Here is a 17,203-nt window from a genome sequence, read left to right as displayed (position 1 = left end):
GTGCTGTGAGACCTGGCAGCAGATCAAAGTGGATTTGACTCGATTCGATTGGACGAGGGGAATTTGGTCATTGGCATCTTTAAATCTTGGCCACGCATGAGCCTGGCAACTTTTCATCGGTTGTTCTTTATTGGAATTACTTGTAAGTACTAATCACAGCATACCAGGAACAGCAATTCCAAGATCTGCAGTTCTGACCCAGTCATTCAGTCATCACGGTTGTCTTTAATCATTTGTTAAAGTCACTCAGATCCTTGTGCTTGCCCATTTTTTCCTACTTTCAACACATCAACATTGAGAGCCATGAAACGGTCATCATTACCACTTTTAATGTTACAGCTGAGCAGTGTCTCTTCTGTAAAGAGACAATTATGGAAAAAGTCTCGAGTTTCCTCACTTTTTAACAGCGAGTGTTTTTCATGGGAAATTCCTCAGGATGGAGAGCTTTGTGGATAGAGTATCGTGACAAGCTGAACTTTTTTTTTGTACTTTCATGTTTAAGAGAGAAAAAGAGACATTAGGGAGGGAATTAGAGTCGATAAAAGACAAAAAACGTAATAACAGGAATTAACTTGTGTGGCGGAAACATTGCACAACATTGAAGGGAGGAAGAAGTGCATTGTGTAATTCAATGTCAGGTCACTTCACACCCTCCAGTCGCTGATCGAGAACACCCTCGACTTGACCTTCATTTTACCATACCTCTTTAACAGACAAAACAAAAGTCTCTGCGTGGAGTCTCTCTCCGCATGACTGACGAGTTAATGGCTCCAAATACATTGTGTTGCTTTGTGTAGAGGTTTGTGTAGTCGGCTTTGCCTTTCCTCTATTTCCAGATTAACTCGTCGTGTTCCAGCCTCGAGCAGCAGCTCGTCAGCAGTTTAAGTGGTGTCCTCATTTTTTCTCCTTTGCCTCTTCCTGCATTTTTCAACCCATTGTTAAGAACAGTCATGGTAGTTTTTTTTTTGGTTAGAGCAACAGGAAATGGTCTGTCAGCACATTTTGAGGCTTCTGGAAAAGGCCAAGCAAATCCTGTCCCTGACATCCCGCCCCCCAACACACGTACACACCATTTCCAGGGGTGCACTTATCTAAAGCTGATACATACAACTCTCACACATTTGTCATCGGGTGACAGTGAGGAAAAAAAAAGTGAAAGAAAACTGCCTGTTTTTAGTTTTCATGTGTTTTAATTGCACAATTGCTATTTCTCTAGTGCGTATTATACATACGTAAAGTCTTATTTGTCTGAAGCAGAACGCCACACAATAAAAATGAGGTGTGAAATATTAAAGTTCCTTCTTAATAAAAACAAACCCAGGTTTCTGCAACTTGTCGAAAAAAATATATTTGGTCCAAACGAACACTGACTTGTAATATAAATTAAAAGAAACAACAAGGCATGTGACCCTAATTCTGTTCCCTAAGCTGGAATTTTTTCCCCAATTTTTTGTTCCATCTAAACTGCATAAAATATCTAGAAAACCTTCGAAACTCCTGTATATAATCTACGCATTTATACAAATGTCCAACATTCAAAATATTGCCTTTTTTTCCTTCCCCTTTCGAACTATGGTACAAATGCTAACAAATTACATTTATTAACAAAATCACGCTCTAGTGCAGCTTGGGGGAAGCAAAACTGCTAAAAGGCGGTACAGAGAACAGTGGGTCGCGTTACACCAAGAACAACAAGGCAGCTCTCCTTCCTCTGTTCTGAAAGAGAGGAAGAGAGAGATAGAGCGAGAGTGTGTGTGTGTGTGTGTGTGTGTGTGGTACTGCTACAGGGTCACAGTTCTCAGGGAAAAGTACTATACTCCATTAGTGTCTGTGACAGATATGTGATATTAAAGAACGTCTTTCAGTCTCATCTTAAATAAATATGCACGTCATTTCGTTAATATTAATCAGGACGATTACGTCGTTCGTTATTGCTTAATGATGGTAGTTTTTGCAAAATGTATACACAACAATTGGAAACACCGAAACTGAACAACATCGAAAAGACAGGTGAGATCAGGACTGTGAAGATGCACTATGCAAAGATCGTGGCGATGAAGTCGCGGAATCGTTTGGCGTATTGTTCTGGGTGAACTGTGGATATTTCTGCACCAGCCTGTGGAGAGAAAAAAACAAAAAACAAACAAAAAAAAAACAACATTAAATATTTAAATATTCCGAATTGCATGAGACTAAAGAACAGAAGTACTACAAGGAAGTACAACGAGAACAGAAATGTATGATTTGTGTATTAATTCCTACCCCGTGCTTTACAGTCTTAGCCGCATGCGCGGCTTTCTTCTTGGTGTCGTACTGAGTCAACACATCTATGAGCCCCATGAAGTAGACCTCCCTCTGCGGCGCACCTGGAAACCGAAACATTTTTACTGTCCAAATCTCTCGATCGCGGGCCATCAAGGTCAAAATATAATCAGCACTTCCTCGCTTCTTTACTTGACCTATTGTTCTGGCCAAACGAGTGAGAGAACACACACTTCCTAAATGATGCGTCAACTCTTTCCAACCATTCCAAGGAAAACAGTTACTGCTTCCTCTCACCTTTCTAAGAAACTAACCTGGGGCGCTTTTGACGGCGTAAACGTCCAAGTAGGGGTCAAACTCGCCGGGGCCCATGGGTTTAAAAGAGTTCATGTAGCCGGCGATCCCCTCGGGGGACGTGCCGTAGGAGCCGACGTGCGGTGTGGGGTTGACGCCGTTCTCTGCCTCGACCTCGTCCTCGCAGTTCGGCTCCTCTGCTTCCTCTTCCTCGCGCTCGGCCCGCGCCACGTCGTGGATTCCCAGCAGAAGGCTGTAGTCCATGATCTTCAGTTTCACCAGGAACTATGAAATACAGAAACAAGCATAAGAAACAAACAAACAAAAAAAATCATTTTAATATATATATATAAAAATGAATAATTTATTATTTGGGGAGAAAAGACAAAGCCCTTGCTTTTAATGATGGCGCTAAGTTTACATCACGGCATTTGGCAGACACCCTTATCCAGGAGCGACTTACATTTTTATTTCATTATACATCTGAGCAGTTGAGGGTTAAGAGCCTTGCTCAAGGTCCCAACAACTTGGTAGTCGTGGGATTTGAACCTGGGACCTTCTGTTAACCACTGAGCTACCCCTGACCCCTCTAATCTCACGCACCCCACTGCTGACTGGTCTGTATGGAGTCGTACTTGTCTGACTTGTACTTGGTATTGGGCCACACCAAATATTTTTTTGGACTCAATCCAGAAATAACATCGTCTTCTCTCTTCACTGGAACTGATGACGAATGACTCAGAACAGTGGCACGCTTCACAAATAAATATCACGTGCTTCACAAATGTATACTGCAAACTTCATCCCTGCATGTGTGGATTCGTAAGACTTCCCTGACTTAGCCTTTATACTTAAAAATACTGTAAATCCTTCTGCAGGAATGATAATTTTCTAGAAAGTTAATTCGCGATGCTTTAAGGAGATCAGTGTGACAAGATTAACCGTGTTTTCAGAAAGAGAGGGATAACTTAGTCTTAGCGTAGCAATCTAACAGTATTGGACGCCTTCAGTCAGACCCTCAAAATCGACATTTATGTGATCGGCCTAGATTTGATAGGCTGCAGGGAAAAAAATGGGCGTGGGGGGGGGGGGTGATTTGTGAATCAAAGGGTGTCAGGAAGGTTTGTAAATCTCAGAACATGTGGGTTATGACACTGGTCTGAGTCTGTGGACAAAAAGGTAAGACCTTATTTTTAAATTAAAGAATTAAGTTAACTACAGAATCTAAAAGATGTTAGAATACTTAATTAAATGGTGCAATACTCAAATAAAGCCACCTAGTTTGTTTGTCATTTAAAATTTTTTTTTTTTGAATCTTAATCTTGACTTTGCCTCATTTTCATTTTATCTTGATCTTGCCTTCAGACCCCATTAAGACTCGGTTCCACCTCGAATGTGGACTTGACCGCTCTTATCCCTCTATCGGAGTACACTAGTTGAAGCATTCTAAAGGAACCAGGGTGAAGCTACATCACATATTATCTTGGTTATGTATCTGGTGCAATAACAGCTGAGAGTGCAAGTGAAATGAAGGTGAACGTGCCAAGATTTTGTCCTTTTTTTTGGTTCTCTCATACACTGCCTGGCCAAATTCATGGCTGCATCCAAACAAATAAAACAACTAAGGGTGTTTAAAAATCACTAAAACTGGGTTCGACACATTATCAAAATCTGGAAGGATAGTGTGCTGAACTGTCAACTTTGTAAAAGAAATGTGGTAAAAAAAAATAAAAATAAAATAAAATAATGAATAAAGTTCACTTAAACACAAGTTGCATGGTAAAAAAAACATAATAATAGAAATCATCAGTAAAAACCAGAGGTATGTTTAATAATGATACTTAAAGCATTTCCATACACACAGTGTAAGAGTCAGAAATCACAGGGATTGGTGCTAAACAGCTGTGTGTCCAAAAAAAGAAAAAAAAAAAAAAAAAACACTCGGTAGTAAGACTAATCAGAAAAAAGGCTTCAATTTGGGAGAGAGCATAAAGATTGAACATTGGAGTGATAGAAAAATGTCATGTGGTCTGATGAGTCCAGACTGACCCCAGTCCAGAGTGATGGCTGAATCAGGGTAAGAGAAGAAGCGCATGAAGCGATAATGTATAGTAAGTCTCTGGAGACAGAGTTATATGATCTGTGGTTGCTTCAGTTGATCAGCATTGTTATGTGGCAAAAAAAAATAAAAATAAAGTCAGCTGAAGACCTGAATGTGCTGAATGACCAGCTTATCACATAGAGGCACGGCCCAAACTTCAGAACTCAAATTTTGAATGAGTGGTTCTGGGAGCATGAGGAATCATTTTCACACACAGAGTGTGTGTGCTGTAATCAAAGTGCGTGTGTGAGAGTTATTTTTTGGCCAGGCGGTGTATAGAACTATTAATCTATTTAAGATTTTTCTTTTTAAAACTAATGGTTGATTTACCAGCACTACTGACACATATTATTTACGTCTCAGTCAGTAAATTGTGTGTTTATATTAATACAATAAGTCGGATTTCCTGTACCTCAACGTCTCTGTTGAGCTTCTCCAGGATCTTTTCTTGCTCCTCCTCGGTCACGTACACCTTTTGCATGTTGTTCCTGAAATCCACATCCTTGAAGGTGGGTAACTCTTTCACCTGGAGAGAACAACACAAGCAGGCTGTCGCTCTGATGTACTTTTATACAATTACCTATTGAAATAAAAGTGTGTGTGTTTTAAGGGGAGATCAAATCTTTCCTGTCATACCTTTTCTTTGTCACTGGCCTCTCGGGACACCAAGGAACCCTGAATTAAACACACAGTTCAATTATGATAGCGCCCCCTTTTTTAAACCGTAACAACACATTTATCAGGCATGGGAAAGTGATGATTCATAATAAAGTGCTAAAGCTTTAACACATCCACTATGTTGACCAGGACGCCACCTGGTGGCATATTATTTTAAGCACAGCTGAAAAATGCAGAGGAATTAAAAAAAAATAGAGTACACAAATGTTATTAGATTAAAATATGCATACACATGAACACAAATGAGCACAAAAGGACAATCCAAGATAAAATTTAGTGCCGTCCTGCACCAAGCCAGGTCCTGCACCGTCTCTCACCTTAAGATCGTATTTCCTGTGGACGACGAGCCGGTGGCTGAACATGTTCCTCATGACGATGAGGTAGGTGTCCTCGCTCTCCACGCTCACGCGGTACATGCCAAGGAACTGAGGAAGGAGCGTGTTGCCGTGACACTTGACTATATGCTGCAGGAAAGAAGAGGAGAGAAACCGTGAGCGAGCACGCAGAACACGCTGTGCTCATAATATCATGACTGGAACTATCGGAGGTGAACAGGGTTGTGGTGGAGACGCTTTTAAAGCATGAAGCACGAAAGATGAGCAAATGATGTTTTAGGTGTAAAATGTAAAGCAGATGACAGTACAGCCACAGGAAATTGACAAGCAGAGGCGCGGGAGGGCGTTACCACAGCAGCGCATCCAGAAATGTTTTATACCACTTATAAAAATAAAAAATAAATAGTATTTTGTCTATTTACTTTATTATTTGTCAAACTTGTAATTTATACAAGTTTGAGATCTTTATACTTTTTATGCTACTCTGAAAGTTACTCCCATCTCTCTGCCTATTTGTCTCTCTTCAAGTTAAAAAGACAACAATTTAAATTTATCGGTGTAAACTCCGAAAATCCCCAAGACTTAAAAACCTAAAGTTTACTGCTGACTTTTACAAAACTGGAGACTCCTTCCAAACAAAAACAAACCAAAAACAACTAAACAAACAAACAAATAAATGTCTGCCATGTGTTACTATAGAAACATTAACAATATTAGGGATCAACTGATGTGACATAATGACATCAGTTACCAAGGTAGATATTCAATTTGTATCTTTCGACATAATTTCCTTTTGCTATTCAGTACACTTTGTCCATCTGTAAACAGTCAAGCTTTCGTATTCCCTCATTAAAACTGTTTTCTGCGAGTCACAAACACACCGCTGTCTTCACTTCTTCATCAGCAGTCAACCTTCATCCCCGTAGGGCTGCTTTCAGGAACCCAAACAGGTGAAAGATCAGGACTATAGTGAGGACGCTTTAACACATCAAAAAGTTTTTACAGAGTGTGGAGCAGAAGTGTGCTCACGTGCATCATTATGCAAGACCACGACCCCCTTGGATAGCAGTCCTCTGTGTTTAAATTAAAAGTCTAAAATTTAGTCTTCAGCTCTTTAATAAGCATCTCAGTGTAACGGAGCACTGATGATTGTTGGACCTATTTCCTGCTAATGTTCCGATACTGGCCCTTGAGAATCCCAGAAAACCGTAAGCATCAATTTTCTAGCTGATGGTCGACTTTTGAGCTTTTTTCCGTTCGGCGATTGAGGATGTTCCCGTTTCATTCCCCTCTCTTTTTCCAGTAATTAATCTCTTCACCACCAAATGTTGTTTGTATTCATCCCGAGATCGCTGGTTCGAGCCCCGGGTGATGCTGTTTTCCTCTCACAGCCGGAGGCACAGAGAGAGCTGATTGGCCGAGCTCTCTCAGGAGGGAGGGATGAGAGGTACTTGCGCTCCCACATTAATCACGGCTCTACAGCCAATCAGGGGCGTGTGTGAGCTCGCGCACCCGGAAGGAGTGGCTAGCGCTTTCCTCCGAGTGTGTTACTCCGCCCCTAACGGTGCGTGAGCGAGCAGTTCGAAAAGATGCGGTCGGCTCGCGTCACGTGGTTCGGAGGAAACACGGGATAGCTTTTGCCCTCCCGACTGAGTGGTGGTAGTAGCCTTAATGTGGGAGCCCCCTAGTGATGGGGAGGAATTGGACACGACTAGATTGGGGAGAAAATCGGGGAAAAAGAATTGGACAGAAAAAAAAAAAAAAAAAAGTTGTTTGCAGATATCTAAATGCTTATGCTCTTCTGTGAGTTGTTTCAGCACCAGATACACCCCCACAAAAAAAAAAAAAAAAAAAAAACCGAGCACGCTTCGTCTATTTTTTCTCGGACCGCAGTTACAAATGAATTGAGGTAACACGTTCAATTATTTTGTTACAATTCTTGATGAGCTACACACACTAGTTGTATATTTCCTACCATATGGGATGCAGTGCTGCCTGCCAATACATAAACAGTAAACCAAAGTAGCCCCAAAGAGAATCTTGTAGAGACACTGCACCATTGACCTACATTAAATGCAAAAATATTTACATTTAAATATGTTATTTTGGAGTCAGAGTGGTGACATGAATCGCCACACAAAAGAATCACGATACATCGCTGAATTGATTCCCGCTCGTGTCTACTCAACATGCTGCTTCTACAACAGAGAACGAACCAACCTACTCCAAAATATGCTACTCATCCAACACTGCTTTACAAAATATCCTGAAAGCTGCGCCGTTCTTTCACCTTGTCTTACTGAAACACTACAAAGTATCACCTGGATTCCAGCTGGTTAAAGCTCCTCACGGTGTAACAACAGCATGTTATTCTTTAACCGCACTATTATAAAACGTTCATGTGTGCATGAATTGTGCAGATTACAGTCAGAGCTGACATGTTGACCGAGAGATAAACAAGAAAATGTTTCGAGGCAGCTTGCAAGCTTGAACATCGGTTTATGACGCAGCGAACATTCCGAGCTGCTGAAACTGAGCCCTCGGGATGTGTGCAGAAGCTGGAGCGCCTCCAAGTGCTAAAGCAACGCGGCGGCTCCGATCGCTATAATCATCTCCTGCGGAGGGAAGAGACAAAAGCCATTCACACACCTTTATAAACAACTGCCTTTATAAATCTACTGCAGAGACAGGGGACAAAGTCACTGCTAATGTACACCTCTCTGTCTCTCAAAAATAAAATTTAACCAAGAAAGCATAACTGTTTTAAAAGTGCTTATAACTCCTTTCATAATCATTAAATAAAATGTCTTCTAACAAGAAAAAACAAAAACATCAACAATTATATGCTGCACTTACAGAATTAATCAACAATTCTGTACCAATTCAATGTGATTTACAAAATCCCCCCCCCCTTTTTTTAAACAAATTTACAATAAATTTAAATGTTTGCATTTAAAGGCGTAAACAATGTTGCAGTTCCTCTATGATCCTGCAGGTGGTGCACTCTAAGCTATATACACACAGGAGGTGGAGCGATGTTTGTTCAGAATCGAGAAAAACCGATTGGATTTGGATGTGAAAAAAAGGCTATTTTTACACTTATATTTATTTTAAACCCTAAATATTGTCCCAAAACACTAATTTTAAACTCTTAATTTTAAAGCTTAATCAATTACTCTTAAAAAAAATAAAAATTAAAGAATGTAAAGGTGAACTTGTGTACTTTACAGTACTGTACGGCAGTGCTAGAATGTAAAATACAGATGTTACCTCTATATATATATATATATATATATATATATATATAATCATGCAAATGCTGTCAGTACTCAGGACTGTAGAGTTAATACGGTAATAATTCACCGTCCTGAGCTGCGTTGTTGTTCTCTCTACAGCACTAAACTATTTATATTCAGTATTATATTTTATATGGAAATTTGGCTGAATTGACATTAATATTTATGTTACAAAATTCGTAAATTATATTGTTCTTAAAAGTTTAGCGTTAAAACGTGAAAAAAAATTATACATTGCCCTAAAAAAAGCCATCATTTTATTTTATTTTATTTTTTAAAAAGGATATTTGTGGTTTTAGCAAAATTGCAGAGGTTTCCGCGAACAAATATTACTTTCTAATGAACGGTTCTAATGAATCACGACTTTGTCGACTGTTTTGTAGAAATGATTTTTATTGCGTTTCCTCTCATGCTGTCAGTAGTCGCATCATCATTAATGCCATCATGCGCCATCAGGTGACAGGCGTATATTTTTCTGCTAAAGTGTGTATACATTTTTTGGAGCGCCCTCTGTGTGTGTGTGATGCTTACAGAATCGCAATATTCAATTCAATTCTATTTTATGTTATTTGTATGGAGCTTTAAACAAAGCAGCTTTACACAATTAATCGACACTTACAGTAGGTATCGTGATGACATCATATCGGTGACGTCCCTGGTGTTTCCCGTCCCTAATCATTAATAATCTTAAGTTACACTAAGACTTCGAGGTATATGTTCATGTGTATGAGCTCCGACTAAACCATAGAGTCATGAATATTAACCTGTTGTTCACGTTACAGCCGAAGCAGGGACTGTCTGATTAGAGCTGTTGTACGATAACAAGGCCTATCTGATCTTCAAAAAGGATCAGTTTTAGATTCGAGCACTAAAGCATCAACCTGCTTTATTTCTGCACCGTTACACAAGCAGTTGCCAAGCAGGACGAGAGTCAGGAATTTAAAATTAAAATGCTTTGCCTAGGAAGCGATATGGAAATGGACGAGACCGAAAGCTTGTAAAGGTAACACACACACACACCATATAGAGTCGCCCTATTTCTCATTACCATAGGAGGCCAGAAAGGTGATAAAAATAGACAAAGACGAATGATTATTCAGGACATGAGCAGCCCATTTAGAATGAGACCAGGGTGTAAAAAGGGTACCACTGGATTAGGCTGAGACCTAAAGAACTGGTCCCTGTACACACTAAACACCTGTCGACTCTTATGGAAATTTACAGACTTCTGGTTTAAGTCTGCTGCAAATTTTGTGGTTCACCATTTACGCTTTATTGTTTTACATGACGGAACATAATTTAAATAATAAAAGGTTTTAACTTCCTCAGAAACCTTAAAACAATGCCCGAGATGAAAGGCAGCCATTTTTCACTTCCTCTTTCGAGTTCACGAGTGTATGAGAAACTGAGACTCGCCCTGTGGTAAAGTACGGCTCTCTCTCAGTGAGGGAAGCGAGAGTACCTGGTGATACTCGGACAGGATGCTGTGCATGTCAGCCACGTCCTCGCTGGTGATCTGCTTCACCACCAGCGTGCGGTCGTACGAGATGAACAGGAGGCCCTCGCCCTGGCCCTCACCCTTTACCGGAGGACTGCGAGTCAGAGAGGCCTGGAGGGACACACAAAGAAAATGGGGGGAAAAAAATATTATATATATATGTATGTATATAAACATATAATACCATGGTTACTAAAATAATCCCTAGCTTCTCCCTTTTTACCTGACCAGAAAGCTCATAGCCCCACCCACTCAGTTTGTTTTTGGCTCACACCCGAAGCAAATGTGTCTTTCACACCCTGCGTCCTTTTCTGCCTCATTTTGACTTTTCAGCATTTGCTTCATCAAAGAAAAAGCAGAAAAGTGGCGTTTTTTAGGTGTCTTCTTCGTTATCGTCACGTCCCGAGTGTGAAAGCACCCCGAGATACCTCTGAGTATTATTATTTTTTTGGTAATTTATTTTATCACTGGACTACTTGTACTGCTTTCTTTGCTGAAGCCCTCTGCCTCTATCCAAGTACGTTCCACTTAATCCAAATACAAGGGGCGTTCGAGTCAAACCAATTGACAGTATTTATAGAAGACTTGAATAATGTGATCCTGTCCGAGCCCACTGCAGCTGTTCCCGTGAAACATTCAACAAGTGGAACTTCTGATACTTGACAATCGGCGGATAACTTGTCGCCAGCTTGCGGAAGAGGCGCATCTGTCTGTGGTTACTGTACACACAATCATTTCCCAACACTACTTGCACATTACAGGAACGCAGCCAAAAGCAAACTGGTCTTTATTATAAAGTTGTTTGAATCATCGAATCAGTTCCTGGGAGAAAACTTTCTAGCTTGATGGTGTCCAAGTGCATTAGTTTAGAAAGAGATTATATAGAGAAAGAAATGTCCCTCATAACTCATAATGTTCTGTTATTCGGCACAATCAAAAGTGCAGGCTTGACTTGATAAACGATAACAGTATTAATAATTATTCGTGTCCTCCTGCTCGCTGCCTACTAGTACAGACCAGCTCGAGTGCATGAAACAAAAGAGATTATACACTCTTGCACTGGATTTGTATATCATTTGCTTAATGGTATTTGTATAAGAACAGACAAACCTGTCACTGTGAGCACTAATGAAATTAGTCAGGTTAGAGGAAGGCAACTACTGAAAATCATTTATATCAGAGAGTATCGAGATTATTCCTGCGACATCACAAAACAGCTCATAGGTTCTGTAGTATTTCGAACGGTGTGTGATTTTTAATTCTGTCATAACAATAACATTTCACAGTAAACCGAATCAAAACGCGTGTCTTTGCCAGTACCGTTTAATTTCATTTCGAACGCATTCCGCGTGACACGGGAGCGACCGTTCTCAGAAACTGAAACACACACACACACACACACAACGTAGCGATGTTTACTTTATGAAAACGCTCTACTGCGTCCTGAACAAGGAGTCATTGTTTAGCTTTCACAACACTGCCAGAGCTCGAACGGGGAGGGGGAGAAAAAAAATATATTAACACACACACTCACATAGCGCGATAAACTTCATACCTGATAGTCCAGATCCTCGATCCCGAACCGCTCGCGAAGGTTCCTGAACACTTGAGGACAGTACTCCTTAAATTTAAAATGACCCGGAAGGTTCTCTCTGGAAAAGAAACCGAGAGACAACGAAACAAAGGTTTAATAGAGCAACATCAATGGTGCGATCCAAAATTATTGGCACCCTTTGTGAAAGAAAGCTCAGATATACAAGAACATTTCACATGCAAAAGTTAATCCTTTTTTTATTCCAAATTTCTTTTGATTTTAAAAAATTAATGTTTGATTGGTATTGTTCGACTCTCTTCCTGTTTTGGGTTATTTTGCATATGTTCAAGATCATATTTATACCCTGGGCAAACAGTACAGTGTTTACAGTATTTAAAAGTGAAAGGGCATTTTATATAATAAAAAATAAAAATAAAATGCACATTTAATATTTGCACACATTACAAATGCAAAAATTAGTGGAAACATTGTTCTGATAATAATTGTTTAGTATATTATTTTTGTTAGAAAACATCAGTTCCATTTACTTGAATTTACTGATCTACACAAGTTAAGGGGCGTCACCATATTTCAATAAGAGTTAAGTAGTTAAACTACGAGGGTGAGTCAAAATTTATTTGCACATTAATTACATTAAAACTTCTGTCTTATCAGCGCTTTCCACTCAGGCGCCTTACACTCTCTCTCTCTCTCCAAAATCACTGAATCACTGCTGTGCAGGTGAAAGCGTGTTACATCAGTTTATTTGTAACAGCGATGTGAGATAACTGATCTCGCTCCATCGAACTTTCACCTGTTTGGTCCCCTGAAAGCGTCCCTACGAGGACGAAGATTCACTTCTAATGAAGAAGCAAAGTCAGTGGTGCATTCGTGGCTCGCGGCTCAGCCGTGAACATTTTTTTAATGAGGGAATAGAAGAGCGGACAAAGTGAAAGCAGGGAGATTATATCAAGAAAATGATGTATTTTCCTTTATGAAAGTTCATTATAATAAACTAATAAATTAATAATGTGTACTGAAAAGTAAGGAGATTGCGCCGTAAAAAGACGTGCATGTCTTTTCTCAATCTCAATGAAAAATTCTACAGCTAGAATGTGGATCATTTTTGACTCACCCTCGTATTTAGTTAACAATGTGGCGCTGATAAATGCCAAATCCTTTCCTTTATTTTTTAGTGCACACAATACAGTGTATTATTCCTGTTAAGCAACAGGTCACTGTATGAGATCATGTCCATCTCTGTACACCACACCTCCATCTACAATAAAAAGCCAGGCACTTTACTGTTCTCCACATTTAACTAGTTCATTATTTTGCTCAGATTTTGAGATTTCGGTTGCGACATTTCTTGAACGTCAACGTTTTTTTACTTCGCTCACACAATAAACACACACCCTGCATTCCTGCTTAGTCAGGATGTAGCACATTACTCAGTACATTGCACACTACGCTGCACATTTCTTCTTATAGTGCGCATTTTTTGTTCTTTATGCTGCTCTTTTTTTTTTTTTTTTTTTTACATAAATGAACTGCACTTTGTATCACGGACGACCACACCGCTGCTAACACACACACATTAACCATCCCATTTCAAAAATTACCAACATTTTTACACTTTTATTTTGATTTTACTTTATTTCAGTAACTTTTTTTAACTATTTTAACTATAACTATTTATATTATAGTAACTATTTTATTTATATATCTATATATAAAAATCTTCCTTGTTCTTATATTGTTTTATAGAAACATTTTATTTTTAAATTTAATTGTACTCACTAGTTATTTTATCTTAGAGAAACCTCTCTTTTAAAGTCACGTAATGTTGTACAAGCGTTGCACTGTATTTCACACTGTGTACGTGACAAAAGTTAAATTTGAAGCACTTCCTGTTGTACTGTGATGAGACTCTTAGCTGCGGTAAATAGCGCAATGTTTGATCTTTTATTTTTTTTATTATTTTTTTAAGGTGGCCGGACATGACTGAAAATGCCGATTGAGATGGCTCGGATCCCACTGCAGTCGTTCCCACAAACAGATGGGTCTCTTATGCAAATTTGCTGAGAAGTTGATCCGTTGAGTTTACAATCTTAACAGGAACGACTGCAGTGGGATGAGTCGGGATTGTCACACTAAAGCTAGTTTTCTTAAACAATCATTAGCCAACAACACTTGCACGTTACAGGAACTCGTCTGGGAGTTACTGCCACATCCCCCGTACAGTCCTGACGTCGCTCCATGTTTGGAAATGACATTACAGGAGTTCTTGGGAGGCTGGGGTTTCAGACGTGAAGCAGGCAGTCCGATCATAGCTCTTTAGAAAACTTTCTACCTTGATGGAGTGCAAGCACTAGTGAAACGCTGGATATGTGCATTATTATAACGGGTGACTATATAGAGAAATTAAGGGAGTATTAACTCCCTATTAACTTAATTATTCTGCACGATCAAAAGGTCCGGTTTGACTCGAATACCTCTTTTTGAACTGGTGGTAATCTTAAATGAATAAGTAAACAAATAAACAGGTACACGTTGTTGCTGTACTGCTGTTGATGTGCGGTGTGGTGAAGTTACTTGTTGAAAAGATGGTTCTGGACTTTTATTTTGGTGTTGGCTTTGAAGTCATCAGGGAGAAGCATGACTGGGACAGGAACCTGGTTTAAATCGTTTATCTGAAGAATTAAAAAAAAAAAAACAAGCATTGCAAAGTTTCATTTAGGGAAAAAGATAACAAGTACAAAAAAAATCTGTCCCTCACTCACTCAGTGTCTATACCGCATTGTCGTGGATATGGACAGGGGGAGACAAGACAGGGGCAGGGGTGGCGTTAAGAGGCGGGGGTACACCCTGTTGCACTATGGGCAACTTCGGAACATCATTTTAACTAGACTTTGGAAGAAAACCAGAGTACCCGGAGAAAACCCACCAGGCACAGAGAGAATATACAAACTCCATGCACTCCATGGGAATCGAACCCAGTGCTGACCATTACGCCACTGTTCCTACCTACATGTCACATAATGACCTATATCTAAGTAAAAAGGTTCACATGGTATGAAAGCTATTTGCACAAAGTGCACCCTGACCTTCAAACCCTATATGTCCATAGTCATACTGCATACTGTATTTACATAAAGGGCCTTTTTTTGCATCCTGTTAACGAGCTGTTATAAAAATCTAAATGATATTACTGCTTTATACTCCGATTTAGTTTATAAACTAACTATGAATCACCCTAAATCTACTTTGCTTACACGTAGCTGGTAAACACCACATGTAAATTCTGTTTCCGCATTCTACTGAGAAATTTCTTACGGTTATTTTGGCCCTATCCGTTTTTTAACGAATCCCGCCTCCTGAACTAGGATTGGTTGAGAATCCAAAACGCGCGTTCTGATTGGACAGGGTGCATGGCGAGTGGGCCAATCCTAGAGCAGAAAGCGGAATGCAGGTAGGGTACAAAAACAAGCTCGTGTAGCATTGCTAGCTAACTGAACAGGGAGGCGCAGTTGAAGGACCTACCGAGTGGTTTACTCCCCACATAAACACGCTGAGCACCGGGTCGCTGGCTCGGAACACCTTCACCTTCTGCTGGACGAAGTTTTTTTTTTTCGTCTTGGTTTTGGCGGCCAGCATGAGTATGGGGCCGGAGGCGCTGCCGGGGTTACCGTGAGCCGCCGCCATCATACCGCCTCTCCTCTCCTCGGCTCGGCTCCTGCTCTCTCCGCTTCAGCTGTCACCCGAAAGTCCAGAGCGAGCCAATACAACACTTACACAAATATTAACTTTAAATATATAGATATTTTATTTACTTTCCTTTTGTCCTAAATCGCACTGCTTCGGCAGACGCACTACTAAAACCGCCCTGCCCCATTACAGAAAAAAAAACATTCCTGAGAGCCGAGCGAGGAAACCGACTGCTGCTTGCGAACTTCTGCAGCGGCTCACCTGGGGGCGGCATCGCCTGCTGCTAGATAGACAGCTCCGGGGGCCAATAGGTGGCGCCGTAGTCAGATCACGTGATCTGTATAAGCCGGAAATATGTCGGCGTAGTAACACCCATAACACACACACGAATAATATATATGATAATATTATAATCTGTTTATATATATATATATATATATATATATATATATATATAATGATTCTATTAATTTAGAATCATGAGCAGAGTGTTGCTGGACAATTTAAAAGCAAAATAACTGGCCTTTGAGGGTCAGAAATCTGGCTAATAAGCAAGTGATCAAATACTTATTTGACAGAGTAATTCACAAATAAATTGTTAACAAATCATACAATGTGATTTCCGGATTTTTCTTTTTAAATTCTGTCTCTGACAGTGGAAATGCACCTATGCTGAAAAGAGAGAGAGAGAGCCTATCCCAGAACACTTAGGGCTACGGACTGGACTACCTGGGTCGGCCTTCACTCCCCATGTGCATCAGTGAGCCTTGGCCACTCACGACCCTGTCGCCAGTTTGTCTGTTTTCCTTCCTTGGATCACTTTTGGTATGTCCTCACCACTGCAGCCCGAGAACATCACACAAGACCTGCAGCTTTGGAGTTGCTCTGACCCAGTTCTCTAGCCATCACAGTGTGGCCTTTATTGGACTAGCTACATTTTTATTTTCTCATTACAATGAATGGTGGAAGTGGGTGGGATATACAGGGTATTAGGCAGCAACTGAATCATTTTTTCCTGAAGTTGGTGTTGGAAGTTGGAACCAGAATAAATGGGCAAGCATTAGGATTCAGTGACCTTGACAGGGGTCAAATTGTGATGGCTGGGTCAGAACAACTCCAAAACCGCAGTTCTTGTGGGATGTTCCTGGTCTGCAGTGATCTGGACCGACCAAAAGTTATCCAAGTAAGAAAAAACAGTCAATTGGCAACAGGGTCATGAGTGGCCCTAAATTAATAAATTCTAAATTAATAGCACCTGTTTGAGGCCGTTAGCTGTCATAAAGACACCTGTGCACCCCACAATCAGCCAAAGTCTAAGGAGATACATGGGGTATCAATGATGCTAAGAATGGTGAAGAATCAGCCCAGAATAACACAGGAGGAGCTGGTCAATTCTGTAAAGAGAGCTGGGGCCATCGTTTCCAAGGCTACCATCAGTAATAGACTAAGACGTCATGGTTTAAAATCTTGAATCGCACAGAAGGTTCCCCTGCTTAA

At 40.2% G+C, this 17,203-nt stretch overlaps 1 protein-coding gene across 1 annotated transcript; it reads right to left on the bottom strand.

Annotated features, from left to right (window-relative positions):
- Window positions 1-1,170: 1,170 nt before the first annotated feature.
- On the bottom strand, window positions 1,171-15,970 carry pip4k2ca (phosphatidylinositol-5-phosphate 4-kinase, type II, gamma a). The gene is made up of 10 exons (XM_053482439.1): window positions 15,542-15,970; window positions 14,594-14,691; window positions 12,020-12,116; window positions 10,429-10,575; window positions 5,653-5,799; window positions 5,294-5,332; window positions 5,070-5,183; window positions 2,577-2,841; window positions 2,263-2,366; window positions 1,171-2,116 (listed from the first exon to the last, which is right to left on the bottom strand). Exons 1-10 carry the CDS (start codon window positions 15,704-15,706, stop codon window positions 2,036-2,038), a joined length of 1,257 nt encoding a protein of 418 aa, XP_053338414.1. The 5' UTR covers window positions 15,707-15,970; the 3' UTR covers window positions 1,171-2,035.
- Window positions 15,971-17,203: the final 1,233 nt, after the last annotated feature.

Source organism: Clarias gariepinus, chromosome 22 (genome assembly GCF_024256425.1).
Source record: "Clarias gariepinus isolate MV-2021 ecotype Netherlands chromosome 22, CGAR_prim_01v2, whole genome shotgun sequence".
Classification (NCBI taxonomy): Eukaryota; Metazoa; Chordata; class Actinopteri; order Siluriformes; family Clariidae; genus Clarias; species Clarias gariepinus.
Note: the sequence above shows the minus strand (reverse complement) of the source record. Positions and strands in the feature narration are given on the sequence as shown.